The 14154-nt window shown below is 46.4% G+C and overlaps 2 protein-coding genes across 3 annotated transcripts; one reads left to right on the forward strand and one right to left on the reverse strand.

Annotated features, from left to right (window-relative positions):
* Positions 1–1773: 1773 nt before the first annotated feature.
* acot12 (acyl-CoA thioesterase 12) lies at positions 1774–8833 on the forward strand. Its single transcript, XM_082957561.1, is given in 15 exon segments — positions 1774–2113; positions 4022–4085; positions 4171–4231; positions 4323–4566; positions 4957–5098; positions 5425–5534; positions 5537–5561; positions 5661–5676; positions 5678–5788; positions 5790–5846; positions 5848–5934; positions 6985–7043; positions 7297–7371; positions 7725–7851; positions 8816–8833. Coding segments are annotated over 15 exon segments (1536 nt in total).
* zcchc9 (zinc finger, CCHC domain containing 9) lies at positions 8663–13437 on the reverse strand. Of its 2 annotated transcripts, XM_082958124.1 has the most exons (7): positions 13334–13437; positions 12457–12902; positions 12161–12311; positions 11768–11964; positions 10082–10174; positions 9924–9992; positions 8663–9286 (listed from the first exon to the last, which is right to left on the reverse strand). In XM_082958124.1, exons 2-6 carry the CDS (start codon positions 12889–12891, stop codon positions 9963–9965), a joined length of 906 nt encoding a protein of 301 aa, XP_082814250.1. In that variant the 5' UTR covers positions 12892–12902; positions 13334–13437; the 3' UTR covers positions 8663–9286; positions 9924–9962. The 2 variants fall into 2 exon arrangements, with proteins under 2 accessions (XP_082814250.1, XP_013983768.1); XM_014128293.3 differs by lacking the exon at positions 11768–11964.
* Between the last annotated feature and the right edge of the window lie 717 nt (positions 13438–14154).

Consider the following 14154-nt stretch of genomic DNA (forward strand, 5'->3'; position numbering starts at 1 on the left):
CCGGTTGGCTTGTTAAGCTGTCCACGTGCTCTGACAGAGTTCCCGGAGCATGTTCACATGATATGGCTGTGTCCAGTGCTCATTGAGCGCTAGTGTGCATCCGGAGTATGCGCAGTAAGAAATGGCGCATGCGGACGTGAGTAGATTAAGTTAAAAACAAAGATTGGCCATCTTGGAGCCAGTCTCTAGTTAAGCAATAAGGCCCGAGGGAGTGTGGTATATGGCAAATATACCACGGCTAAAGGCTGTTCTTATTTTTTGATTTCACCTTTATTTAACCAGGTAGGCCAGTTGAGAGCAAGTTCTCATTTACAACTGCGACCTGGCCAAGATAGAGCAAAGCAGTGCGACACAAACAGCAACACAGAGTTACACATGGAATAAGCAAACGTACAGTCAATAATACAATAGAAAACAATCTATATACAGTGTGTGCAAATGAGGTAAGAATAAGGAGGCAAGGCAATAAATAGGCCGTAGTGGCGAAGTAATTACAATTTAGCAATTAACACTGGAGTGATATACCACGGCTTTCAGCCAATCAGCATCCAGGAGCCAAACTACCCAGTTTATAACTAAGCACCAATGAGGTGAGGTATATAGTATGAGGGCTGTTCTTAGGCATGACGCAAAGACGCATTCAGGGCTCAAACCCTTATTATTACATCTCAGTGGTTATACTGATGGTTTGACCAGTTGTGGCTACCGGTGCATGTCCATCTAGTTGTCGCATTGGGGATAACAGTTGACAACTGTAGGATTTTAGCTAAGCATAACCCTAACCCTGGATCCTAACCTTAACCCTCCTGCAGTGTTCTGGTCGAATTGGACCGATTTACAAGTTTTCTCTAGGCACATGCCCATTCATCAGATGGACACACTTCCTCTCCAAGACCCCCACATGCATGTGTGTTTGAGCACACGCACACACACACACACACAGAGAATTAATTAACATGAAACAAACACAACAGGAGGGTTAACCTCATTCTCCTAACCTGCTGTGTTAGTTCTCCTCACTTCCATCTGTAGCTGGGTTTTTGACGTGTATGAATGCAGAAAAACACCACTCACAAACCAGATAGCAAAACCCTCAAGGATATTTGATTGCTAGCTAGCTTTCAAAGTTGTATGTAAATGAAAACATGTTTGTGAAGCTGTTTGGTATTTTATGATTAAAATGTTTATCTATCGCTCCTAAAACACTTTGATACTGTTTTAATAATCTCTTGTAGTTACTTCAGTCTCCAGATAGATATTATTGGTCTATTCTGGGGTCGCGAGTACTATCATCCACTGGCCAATAAGAGTCCACCTGCAGTGTGTGTGTGTCTATGTGTACGTGTACCAGCCAAGTCTCAGGAATGTAGAGGATTGTATGTCCTATCATATGACTGAGTTTGCTGTTGTTTGGTGGCAGTGTCCTGTCCAGTTTTTCCATCCCCTTTGCCAGACCCCCCCCACAATGCCGGGGTGTGTGTGTATGCGCGCCGCACTTGGGTGTGTCATCAAACAGACAGAGGTTGTTATTGGAACTCATTGCCACACTGTGAACCAGTGTTTGTGTTACTTCATTATAGGGCTCCAAGCCACAGATAAGGTTTACCGATAGAGAGGAGGAGGGAGGGACAAGGCTGGGTTACTTTTACCTAAAGGGTATGTGATTGTCACTGCCCTTTCACTCACTTGCTCACACTTAGGGACTGAATGAGGCTCGTACATGGGCTACTCATTTTCTCTAAACTCTCTGCACACGGAAGCAATAGGGTAGTGATGACCCAAAGCCTCCAGAATGGCTTCAGTCTGGAGAACCTCTACCAGGATCTGAAGGGGCCTCTGTCTGTCCCTCCGCCTGCCCAGGGTGCTCAGATCCTGGGTGTACGCCGGGGGTCAGGCCCTGTGGAGCCTCATAAGGACCAAGAGATTCAGAGGCATCGGTCTGGCACCGTAACCGGTCAGGGTGCTTCTCTTCTGGGCTCAGGTCTTGGGCAGACCCCTGCTCCTATAGATGTCCAGATGTGTCAGTCTATCCAGCCATGCCATGCAGATCACCAAAGAGACATGAGTGCTGGGCAGCTACTCAAATGGATGGACACCATTGCATGCCTCGCTGGTCAGTGTGTGTGTGTGTGTGTGTGTGTGTGTGTGTGTGTGTGTGTGTGTGTGTGTGTGTGTGTGTGTGTGTGTGTGTGTGTGTGTGTGTGTGTGTGTGTGTGTGTGTGTGTGTGTGTGTGTGTGTGTGTGTGTGTGTGTGTGTGTGTGTGTGTGTGTGTGTGTGTGTGTGTGTGCGCGCGAGCGCACGCACAATAACACATAATAAGAGATTTGTGTTATCCCCCATGAGGATGTTAATGATTGTAATGTCACTGTAATCGTAGTACTCCCCAGTTGGAGAGATTAAATATAGATAAATACACTGCTCAACAAAAATAAAGGGAGCACTTAAACAACACAATGTAACTCCAAGTCAATCACACTTGTGAAATCAAACTGTCCACTTAGGAAGCAACACTGATTGACAATAAATTGCACATGCTGTTGTGCAAATGGAATAGACAACAGGTGGAAATTATAGGCAATTAGCAACACACCCCCAATAAAGTAGTGGTTCTGCAGGTGGGGACCACAGACCACTTCTCAGTTCCTATGCTTCCTGGCTGATGTTTTGGTAACATTTGAATGCTGGCGGTGCTTTCACTCTAGTGGTAGCATGAGACGGAGTCTACAACCCACACAAGTGGCTCAGGTAGTGCAGCTCATCCAGGATGGCACATCAATGCGAGCTGTGGAAAGAAGGTTTGCTGTGTCTGTCAGCGTAGTGTCCAGAGCATGGAGGCGCTACCAGGAGACAGGCCAGTACATCAGGAGGCTGTAGGAGGGCAACAACCCAGCAGCAGGACCGCTACCTCCGCCTTTGTGCAAGGAGGAGCAGGAGGAGCATTGCCAGAGCCCTGCAAAATGACCTCCAGCAGGCCACAAATGTGCATGTGTCTGCTCAAACGGTCAGAAACAGACTCCATGAGGGTGGTATGAGGGCCCGACGTCCACAGGTGGGGGTTGTGCTTACAGCCCAACACCGTGCAGGACGTTTGGCATTTGCCAGAGAACACCAAGATTGGCAAATTCGCCACTGGCGCCCTGTGCTCTTCACAGATGAAAGCAGGTTTACACTGAGCACATGTGACAGACGTGACAGAGTCTGGAGATGCCGTGGAGAACGTTCTGCTGCCTGCAACATCCTCCAGCATGACAGGTTTGGCGGTTGGTCAGTCATGGTGTGGGGTGGCATTTCTTTGGGGGGCCACACAGCCCTCCATGTGCTCGCCAGAGGTAGCCTGACTGCCATTAGGTACCGAGATGAGATCCTCAGACCCCTTGTGAGACCATATACTGGTGCGGTTGGCCCTGGGTTCCTCCTAATGCAAGACAATGCTAGACCTCATGTGGCTGGAGTGTGTCAGCAGTTCCTGCAAGAGGAAGGCATTGATGCTATGGACTGGCCCGCCCGTTCCCCAGACCTGAATCCAATTGAGCATATCTGGGACATCATGTCTCGCTCCATCCACCAACTCCACGTTGCACCACAGACTGTCCAGGAGTTGGCGGATGCTTTAGTCCAGGTCTGGGAGGAGATCCCTCAGGAGACCATCGGCCACCTCATCAGGAGCATGCCCAGGCGTTGTAGGGAGGTCATACAGGCACTTGGAGGCCACACACACTACTGAGCCTCATTTTGACTTGTTTTAAGGACATTACATCAAAGTTGGATCAGTCTGTAGTGTGGTTTCCACTTTAATTTTGAGTGTGACTCCAAATCCAGACCTCCATGGGTTGATAAATTGGATTTCCAATGATTATTTTTGTGTGATTTTGTTGTCAGCACATTCAATTATGTAAAGAAACAAGTATTTAATAAGATTATTTCATTCATTCAGATCTAGGATGTGTTATTTTAGTGTTCCCTTTATTTTTTTGAGCAGTGTATATAGATAAACAGTGTGTGTATGTGTTTGTCCCTTAGCTGAACATCATGCTGGGATGGCGTGTGTGACACTCTCCATGGACGACATCCAGTTTGAGGAGAGGTACGCATCAATCATTCAATACATCAATACATCAATCAATCAAATGGCTATATAACGTTTTCAATATTTCTAACGTTGTTTGCAGGGTTGGCCAGGTGATCACTATCAAGTCCAAAGTCAGTAGAACGTTCACCACAAGCATGGAGGTAAGACTATGCACACACACAAACACACACATGCATTTACACAATGTTTATTTCACATTTTTAATATAACAATATGTGTGTGTGTATGTAGGTGGGAATCCGTGTGCCGGTGCAGGATGTGAGGGAACGTGTGGAGAGGTTGGTATGTGTGGCTTACTCCACCTTTGTTGGAAAGCCAGCGGGACCAAAAAAGGTTGTGTTGTAGCCGGTGGAAAACCTGGGTTCTGCAGAGGAGCAGCTGCAGCATTCTCTGGCCTCAGAGAGACGAAGACTCCACCTCTACAACGAACAGACGTTCAGTACCCTGCTACAAGACTACCGCGCACTAGCCAACGGTCAGTCTGTCTCTCTCTCTGTCTCATTCTCTCTCTCATCTTTCATGTGTGTGTGTGTCAGCCTGGGATTATGTGTCCTAATCTGTATCTTTACTTGATTTATCTTGCTCTGAATGGAACGTTGTCATATTGACACTCATGTTCAAGGGGAAATTCGAAACAAATAAATACCTTTTTGTAGCTGAGATGGAGAAGAGATGGAGAGAGTCTGTTTGGTACAGTTCTCTGGCATGTAAATGCTCTTTGTCAGATGCACATGATGAGGCTATCTACATCTCTGTCTGAAGGCTATGGCTGAGTTGGTGATTAGATGTACTAGATGTATAATTGCCTCTCTTTTTACTAAACCCATGTCTGTACCTGTTCCTCTCCAGGTGGGTGTAGCAGGAGAGACCCGCTGTCTGCCGTGTCCAGAGTTCACCTGTGTGGAGAGCGTCGAGCTGGTCCTGCCGCCACACGCTAATCACCACGGCAACACCTTCGGAGGACAAATCATGGCTTGGCTGGAGAACGCAGCCGCAGTGGCAGCCAGGTACCCTCTATCTCAAAAGGGTTCTATGGCTGTCCCCATAGGATAGCCCTTTTTGGTTCTGTGTAGAACCCATAAAAGGGTTATCCTATAGCAGGGGAAGGCAACCTTGTTCCTGGAGTGCCACAGGTACTGCAGGATTTTTTCCCCAACTAGGCACAACAACTTATCGAGATAATTGATCAGTTGAGTGATTGCCTAAATTCAACACACCCGGTCTCCCAGGTTGGTTAAATCAAAAAACACTGCGGCACTCCAGGACCAGGGTTGTTTACCCCTGTCCTGTGGGGACAGCCGAAGAACCCTTTTGGAACCCCTTTTTTTCTAAGAGTGTAGGTACACGCGCACACCCAACTAGCCCTCTCTCTCTCTCTGAGGTCTGTAGACATGTTCCGCTTCAGAGGTCCTTCCTCTGTGGGAGACAGACTGGTCTTTAAGGCTGTGTCAACAACACATTTAACAACAGGTAACATGTCTAGTCATATGAATTCCCGTTCAGATAATGGGATCCTATGGAAATGTAATTGGCACAGTATTTAAAATATGTGTGTGCCCGTGTGTGTAGTATTGAGGTAGGTGTCCCGAGTGGAGGCCTATAACTGTGAGGAGTGGACCGCGAACAAAGCGCGTCACATCAACAGCGCCTTCCTATCTACCAGCTGGCTAACACACCTGGAGGCGTACCTACCTTTCCCCCCAAGTCACATACACCACCCAGGACGGGGAGAGGAGATACTGGTCTGCCATCGTAAAGGAAGAGAATACGGATGGCTAGAAAGCACATCCTGTCCTGTAAGGAGGAGGCTCCTATCTCTGTCCCCTGGGATGAAAGGAACTGGGTACTACAACCATGTAATGAACATGACACTACCAGCACCCATCGTTATAACTAAGCTAGCCTTGCACCTGACTGTTTTTCCATTCAACCACATCGCTGCCTTGCCAGATGACAAGTTGACTGAAGCTGAGATACGCTTTTAGTTCAGCCCCATTATTTCCCCGCTGACTGTCTGTTAGTGATGCACGGGTCAGCTGTTTGTTCACCCGTAGCCACTCGCAATTGCTAATAACCCATCTGCAACCACCGGCTTGTGTTAAAGTGAACGTCTGAGGCCCACACCCGACCCTAACCAGCAAATGTAGAAAATGCGCTGAACAGTTCCCTTTTTATGAGGTGACGGTGTCGTGGTCCCCGTCTCCTGACTTGACGAATTTGTAATGCGCCTCACAGTCATCACACAGCTTTCATCCTCTTTTACCAGTTGACCACATCTTTCTGAAATGTTGCTTCTCTGGCCCTCGTTTATCTTTCTTTTCAACTCTCCATTTTGGAGCTCTTGTCTTATTGAATTAAACTCTGACCTTGTCCTTTTTGCCTCAGTGAATCGATGTTAACGTTTTCCGGCCAAGTTCCCAAAAACATTTGGAGATTGGTGTGTAGACCTATTTGGCACGCAGCAAAGTAGGCCCTAAAGCTTAGACTTGTGCGCCAATGCCAGATAAAAAAAGAATGAAAGAACTCAATGTAGCCTTAAAGATATGAATTACACAAGAACTATGGATTTTATTATTAATTGTTTTCTCTTTACTCGACCTGCCCGCCCTTCATCCACACAATATTTCATGGCCCTAAACTCATCCACCCCATGGATATATCCACGGGGACTGAAGGTTATGAGTCAACCCACACATCACTACTGTCTGTCTCCTATCGTCCCCTGCAGGTGTATCTGGGCTATAACAATGTAGCAGCTCTGACTACTGGCTGGGAAACAAGACTGGGAAGCCAGCAGCATCAATGACAGGGTGAGAAACACACACCAGTACATGAATGGAGACACTATATGGCAATTTTGTAAAGGGGATTCTTTGTCCTTTTTTGCTTTTAGTTTCCTTACAACGTTGTGTGTATGTCCATGAGGAGCTGGTTTGTGTCCAAGTTCAGATGGTCATGACCTCTGCCCTCCATGCCTTCACCCTATTGGCTGACCTCACACTGCGACCTCTTTGAGACACACACTATCTGTAAGTCACTTGTAAATTCGTTACCCTTCCATTTATTCCGTTCAAGCCATTACTGAGCCCCGTCCTCCCCAGTTAAGGTGCCACCAGCCACATTTTGCTGTAAGTATGAGCGACAGAGCTTTATGTTCATTAAACTAACTTGACCTTTAACCTCTCACACCCCCTTCTCCCTGTAGGAGCTGTGAGGAGGTAGAGGGGGCCGATGAGGAGGAGACGGTGTACCACATTAAATGCCCCACCAATCAACGGAGGCAAGAGCCGAGACTTCATGTTCCTGTTGTCAAAGAGACAGTCCTGCAACGACGGGTAAAGGTTTCCTTTAGAACACGTGTCAAACTCATTCCACCGAGGGCAAAGTGTCTGCGGGTTTTCGCTCCACCCTTGTACTTGATGAATTAAGGTCACTAATTAGTAAGGAACTCCCCTCACCTCTGGTTTTCTAGGTCTTAACTGAAAGGAAAAACAAAAAGACCCGCAGAGATTCGGCCCTCCGTGGAATACGTTTGGCACCCCTGCTTTAGAAGAACGTGTGCGTTCCTGTCTTCTTGAGTGGAGATGTGACCGTTCTGATTTCTGTTAGCCATGTGTGTTTTGTCTTCTGCAGGGACCTCTATGTGGTAGCCCGGAGGTCTGTAACCATGAAAACAGTTCCCCCTGTGGAGGGCTTCCTCCGTAGCGAGGTCAAGTGTGCCGGGTTCCTCATCCACAGCCCGGAACTCAACAGCTGCAGGGTGAGGCTTACACACAAACACTGCAGAGCCCATTAATACACACAGTAGCACCTGTTAGCTTTCATTGTCTTCATTGAATCACATTTTATTGGTCACACGCACGTGTTTAGCACACATCTAAAGTATTAAGAATATATGGAATTAATATATAAATATTTTGACGCGCAATGTCACAGCAGCATAGACTAAGATACAGTAGAATACAATATATACTTATGAGACGAGTAATGCAAAATATGTAAACAGTATTAAAGTGACTAGTGTTCTATTAAGACCAGTGATTAAGTCTATGTATATAGGGCTGCAGCCTCTGTGTTAGTGATGGCTATTTAACAGCGATGGCCTTGAGATTGAAGCCATTTTTTTTTTCAGTCTCTCGGTCCCAGCTTTAACGCACCTGTACTGACCTCGCCTTCTGGATGATAGCGGGGTGAACAGGCAGTGGCTCGGGTGGTTGTTGTCCTTGACGATCGTTAGCCCTCACAATTCAGATACAATGTGTTAAAACCACGTGTCCCAGGTGTGTTGCCACAACCAGGTGACTTCAGGCGTGTTGCCGCATGTAACCTGGCAGGCTGGTCTAAGTCTATGGAGGAGACGGCTAGCGCATGTACCACCTTCCTGGAGAGAGACACACCACACACGCTAAACCTGAGTCTGATGGTTGAATTGATACCATGTGGAGACTCCTGATTCTAACGAGACCAAAGCACGTCTCTAGTCGAGTGGCTGCTAATACAGGTGTTCCATTTACAATGGCGTTTCACGAATAACCCAAAATGTCTTGGTCACAGCAAATGTAGGTCATGTATGTAATATAGGTGTTATTTATTGAATTTTGCAATAAATATTTCAGATGTTGATGTGAGTGAACGTGCAGTAATAATGATACTCGACGACAAAACTAAATTCTGTGAATAGCAAATAAAACCTACATTTTTTTTTAAACCTTTTTGTTTCTCAGACACCTGGGGATGGATGAGAGAACACACCACCAAACATGAAACACACCGAGATATAAAAACACGTCTTTAGATACAGGAGAAACCCGCTAGCTAGTATACAGTACAGGCTCCAGTCTAGTCCCATCCATACAAATCATTTCCAGTCCTATACACAGAGTCCAGGGTGTGAGACCACAGAGGGCGCTTTCCAAAATGGCAGTCAAGAGCAGCTCTCCATTTTCCCCGACTATGGATGTTGTTTTTCAAAGCTCCGAGAGAGAACGGTGACAGAATGAACGCCCTTCGTGAATTTAAGTCTTGGGATGTGTCGCTGTCAGTCCTGTCCAATCTGGTGAGTCCTCTGCGTGGATCGGCAGGTCAGAAGACCACTACCTTGGCCCGTTTGGGCGGGGCTTTCTTCACAGGCACATGCACTTCCTCGTGGTCGGCACTCATGTTATTGGACAGCCAGCCCAAGGTCACTTGGTTAGCTACAGGGGGATTGGACAAACGCACGTCAGTCACATAATATCTTGGAACGTATAAAAGGACAAACAGTACAGAGCGTTCAGATAGATGACATAGAACATATACAAAAAGGACGTTCAGATAGATATATTGAATGGAAATGACAAAGGGAACGTTCATAGAGAAATGTAGTGTATAGACCCATTTTTGGTTTACAAACAGGCGTCACATTCGAGTGATGCTGGCCAATGAGCTCCATAGCAGGATAGCTAACGCTAAAGTCAGGGCCATGACAAACTTAACAGTGAGTGAATGACGACAATGGGAACAGGCAAAACTGATGGCTACAGCTAATGATACGTTTATAATTCTTCTGGCTTCATCTAGCTCCATTTGTGATATTTTACCATGCCTCGCTGGCTTGCTGACGTCAGTTAGTCAATCCTCTGATGACATTGCGATGCTGTAAACGATAACCGTCTTGATTACTTATTTGTCAGCTTGCAAGAGCTGCATTTGAAGTGGCATGCGATCGAATCCACTTTCGGGTAAAGCTTTATTCTGAATCTGTCATGCGAGCACATTTCGTGACGCGGCAGGGGAAAATGGGTCTGTCAAACAGACAATCCTGATGGAGAGAGATGGAGCCTGGTTACTCACATGCAGCCTGATGCTCAGGACAATCCTTCTGGAAGTGCTCTACTGAACCACACACACGGCAACAACCTCCTACAGACAGAAAGGGAGGAGACAATGTTATGGATTCACAGTTTGATTTATTAGCCGAGTTTAGTATTGTGAGAGTGCATGCGTTGTACCTGCGGCGTACAGTCCTTTGGGGTTGTCTGGGCAGGACCTGGACAGGTGGCCAGTCTTACTACAGATGAAACACTTGGCATATGGGTATTCCCCTGAGAGAGCGAGAGCGAGAGAAACACACATTAAATCAAATCCATTGATCATCCTTGAGATGTTTCTACAACTAGGAGTCCAGCAATGCTAAATGCAATTGATTAGACATGGTTTGAAAAAGGCACACAACTGTCTATGTGAGGTCCCACAGTTGACAGTGCATGTCAGAGCAAAAACCTAGCCATGAGGTCGAAGGAATTGTCCGTAGACCTCCGAGACAGGATTGTGTCAAGGCTCAGATATGGGGAAGGGTACCAAAAAATGTCTGCAGCATTGAAGGTCCCCAAGGACACAGTGGTGTCCATCATTCTTAAATGGAAGAAGTTTGGAACCACCAAGAGTGTTCCTAGAGCTGGCCACCCGGCCAAACTGAGCAATCAGGGGAGAAGGGCCTTGGTCAGTGAGGTGACCAAGAACCCGATGGTCACCCTGACAGAGCTCCAGAGTTCCTCTGTGGAGATGGGAGAACCTTCCAGAAGGACAACCATCTCAGCAGCACTCCACCAATCAGGCCTTTATGGCAGAGTGGCCAGACAGAAGCCACTCCTCTGTAAAAGGCACATGACCGCCCGCTTAGAGTTTGCCAAAAGGCACCTAAAGACTCTCAGACCATGAGAAACAAGATTCTCTGGTCTGATGAAACCAAGCTTGAACTCTTTGGCCTGAATGCCAAGTGTCATGTCTGGAGGAAACCTGGCACCATCCCTACAGTGAAGCATGGTGGCAGCATCATGCTGTGGGGATGTTTTTCAGCGGCAGGGGCGGGGAGACTAGTCAGGATCGGGGCAAAGATGAATGGAGCAAACTACAGAGAGATCCTTGATGAAAATCTGCTCCAGAGCGCTCAGGACCTCAGACTGGGGCTAAGGTTCCCCTTCCAAAAGGACAACGACCCTAGGCACACAGCCAAGACAACGTAGGAGTGGTTTCGGGACAAGTCTCTGAATGTCTGAGTGGCCCAGCCAGAGCCCACACTTGAACCCGATCGAACATCTCCGGAGAGACCTGAAAATAGCTGTGCAGCGATGCTCCCCATCCAACCTGACAGAGCTTGAGAGGATCTGCAGAGAAAAATGGGAGAAACTCCCCAAATACAGGTGTGCCAAGCTTGATGCGTCATACACAATTAGACCCGAGGCTGTAATTGCTACCAAAGGTGCTAGAACAAAGTACTGAGTAAAGGGTTTGAATACTTATATACCTGTGATGGATACATAAGAAAAAATGTCTAAAAACCAGTTTTTTCTTTGTCATTATGGGGTAGTGTGTAGATTGATGAGGGGAAAAAAACAATTGAATCAATTTCAGAATATGGCTGTATGGTAACAAAATGTGCAAAAAGTGAAGAGGTCTGAATACTTTCCAAATGTACTCTCATTCATTCATTCATTCATTCGGGTATGTATGGTATGTATGTATGTATGTATGTATGTATGTATGTATGTATGTATGTATGAATAAATAAAACAAAATATATATATATAGAACAAAAATATAAAACGCAACATGTAAAGTGTTGGTCCCATGTTTCATGAGCTGAAATAAAAGATGGCAGAAATGTTCCATATGCACAAAAATCGGTGAAGAAGGACCTCCACATCCGTCTTCTTCCCCTGCGTGATTGTCTGAGACCAGCCACCCGATGAAACAGAGGAGTATTTCTGTCTGTAGTAAAGCCCTTCTGTGAGGAAAAACTCATTCTGATTGCTGGGCCTGGCTCCCCGGTGGGTGGGCCTGGCTCCCAAGTAGGTGGGCGTATGCCCTCCAAGGCCCACCCATGGCTGCACCCCTGCCGAGTCATGTGAAATCCATAGATTAGAGCCTCATGAAATAATTTCAATTGACTGGTTTCTGAACTGAAACGGAAAGTTCTTCCATGTTGCGTTTATATTTTTGTTCAGCATAGAAAGAATAACAATCGGAACAAATCTAAATTGAATTATAGAACACAAGCAGGAGTCAGGACCACACACACACACACACACCTAGAGCAGGATCTATTTTAGCGCGGCAGCGTTGGATCTCATGTTCTGTGGATCCACAGCGGTAGCAGATGTCCCTTCCCATCTCCTCGTCTCGGTCCGCCTCCGGACAGTCAGCCAACCCGTGGCCAGGCTTCCTACAGTTAAAACACACCTGGAGAGGGGGAGACAGGGAGAGAGAACGAGGAAAGAAGGAAGAGATAAGAGAGTAAGACAACATCACAAGGTTGAATGTCACTATTATTAGCAACATTGGAAACTTAGTCACTCTACGCTTGATCTCTGCACATCTTACTCACCATGTTGCTCTTCTTGTCATCCTGTCTCTTTATCCTCCGGTCCTCTCTCCTCCTGTCTTTCTTCAGGGCTGTCTCTACCTCTTCCCTGAGTCCCTCCATCCCTGCCCCTCCACCTCCCCTGGACGTCCCAGCCCCGCCACTCTGAAGGTATTCCATGAAGCCGTTCACATCCTCATTGTCGTAGTCTTTCTTCTTCCGACAGGGCTTCTTAATCCCAGCATCGCCGAGCTGCGTTCGCCTCAGAGGGTCTCCCCCTCCTCCCCTACCTCTTCCCCAACCCCCAGGCCCATGGCTAGAGCTAGCACCTCCTGAACCTCCAAAAGGGCCTGGACGACCCCTCCCAACTCCTCCCCCTCTGGTTCTAAGTTGGCTCCAGGGTGTTGCCTCAGCAGGTTTGTGTTTGTGGACGTTGTTGGCTCTGGCCCATCGCGTCATTGCTGGAACACCTGGGTTACACATATAGAGAGATATGAGGGAGACAGATGAGAGAGAGAGATGGAAAAAACGAAAGAACCATTAGGGACTCGGGAGTATGGTGAATTTTACCCTAGACTGATCTAGCAAAAGAAGTGTTCATTCATCTCAAAATACAAAGTGGTATATAAATATGTATCTAATAACCAACTTCAGCTTCATGTATACACGTGAACTGCTCAACTATAAAAACAACGGACAGGATTGAGGCTACAAATAAACTTGCTAGATAACGTGAATAGTTGCTAGCACGGCTAGTTTACAGTGGCTAGCATTACTCTAAGAGTACTTTTCAGCGGAGTTTCGAACAAAATCTGGAGCGAAATATATTCGCAGAAATTCAGAAACGGATCAATTCAGTTAAGTAATGTGATCAGAATATATTTATCTGTTATAAACTCACCTAAAGTGTACAACTAACGCTGCCACATGTGTTTACTGTTTAGCCGGAAGCCACATTGTTCTTCTTCCTTGGGTGGAAATGACAGGAAAATGACTCGATAGACGATTACCGCCATCTGTTGTTGAGGTTCAGAATTTATAATAACAAGTGACCACACATGCACTTTTCTTTCGTGATTGCTGCACGACTGCTGTTTGACTGGAAGTAGAGCGAGTGCACGAATGTGTTTGTGCATTTGCTTTGGTTCTTTTCTCCCAAATCCTGGTGTGCAATCGTCGTTGCACCATGCGTTGGTGTCTGATCTGGATTGTCCAAAGTAGGACCAGATTCATTTGTTACATCCTCTCTTCTGACTGTTTTCGAATTAATGTAAGCCAGCCCTGCAAACGCCCACTGGTTCACCATGTTATTGTGCAGTCCCTTTTTATGTAACGTTTCCCCTTCTGTATTGCAGTGGGCGGTGTTCACATCTACAATTCCACTAATACTTTCCCTGTAGGTCTGCTTTGGGGGCAAGTCATTTTGTTATGTGATAGCTAGGCCTATTATCAGTTTTCCATTTTATGTAGCCAACTGTAAAACCATATTATTGTACTGTACATTTATTTATTTCAGTGGACAGTTCTACAAACACTACTCTCTGCCACAGGTAGACCTGTAATTAACTATACAAAATATTGCCTAGTCAGAGAGTACTCTGTTCCAGCTGGCTGATGGGTGTTATTAGATAAGTAACATTACTGTTTGACATACTACAGAGCATTTTTGACCAACCTGAACTTGTCAATACTTCCTCAATTCCTGGCTTGGAAGACAACCAA

The sequence above is a fragment of the Salmo salar genome, chromosome 11 (genome assembly GCF_965601325.2).
Source record: "Salmo salar chromosome 11, fSalSal1, whole genome shotgun sequence".
Classification (NCBI taxonomy): domain Eukaryota; kingdom Metazoa; phylum Chordata; class Actinopteri; order Salmoniformes; family Salmonidae; genus Salmo; species Salmo salar.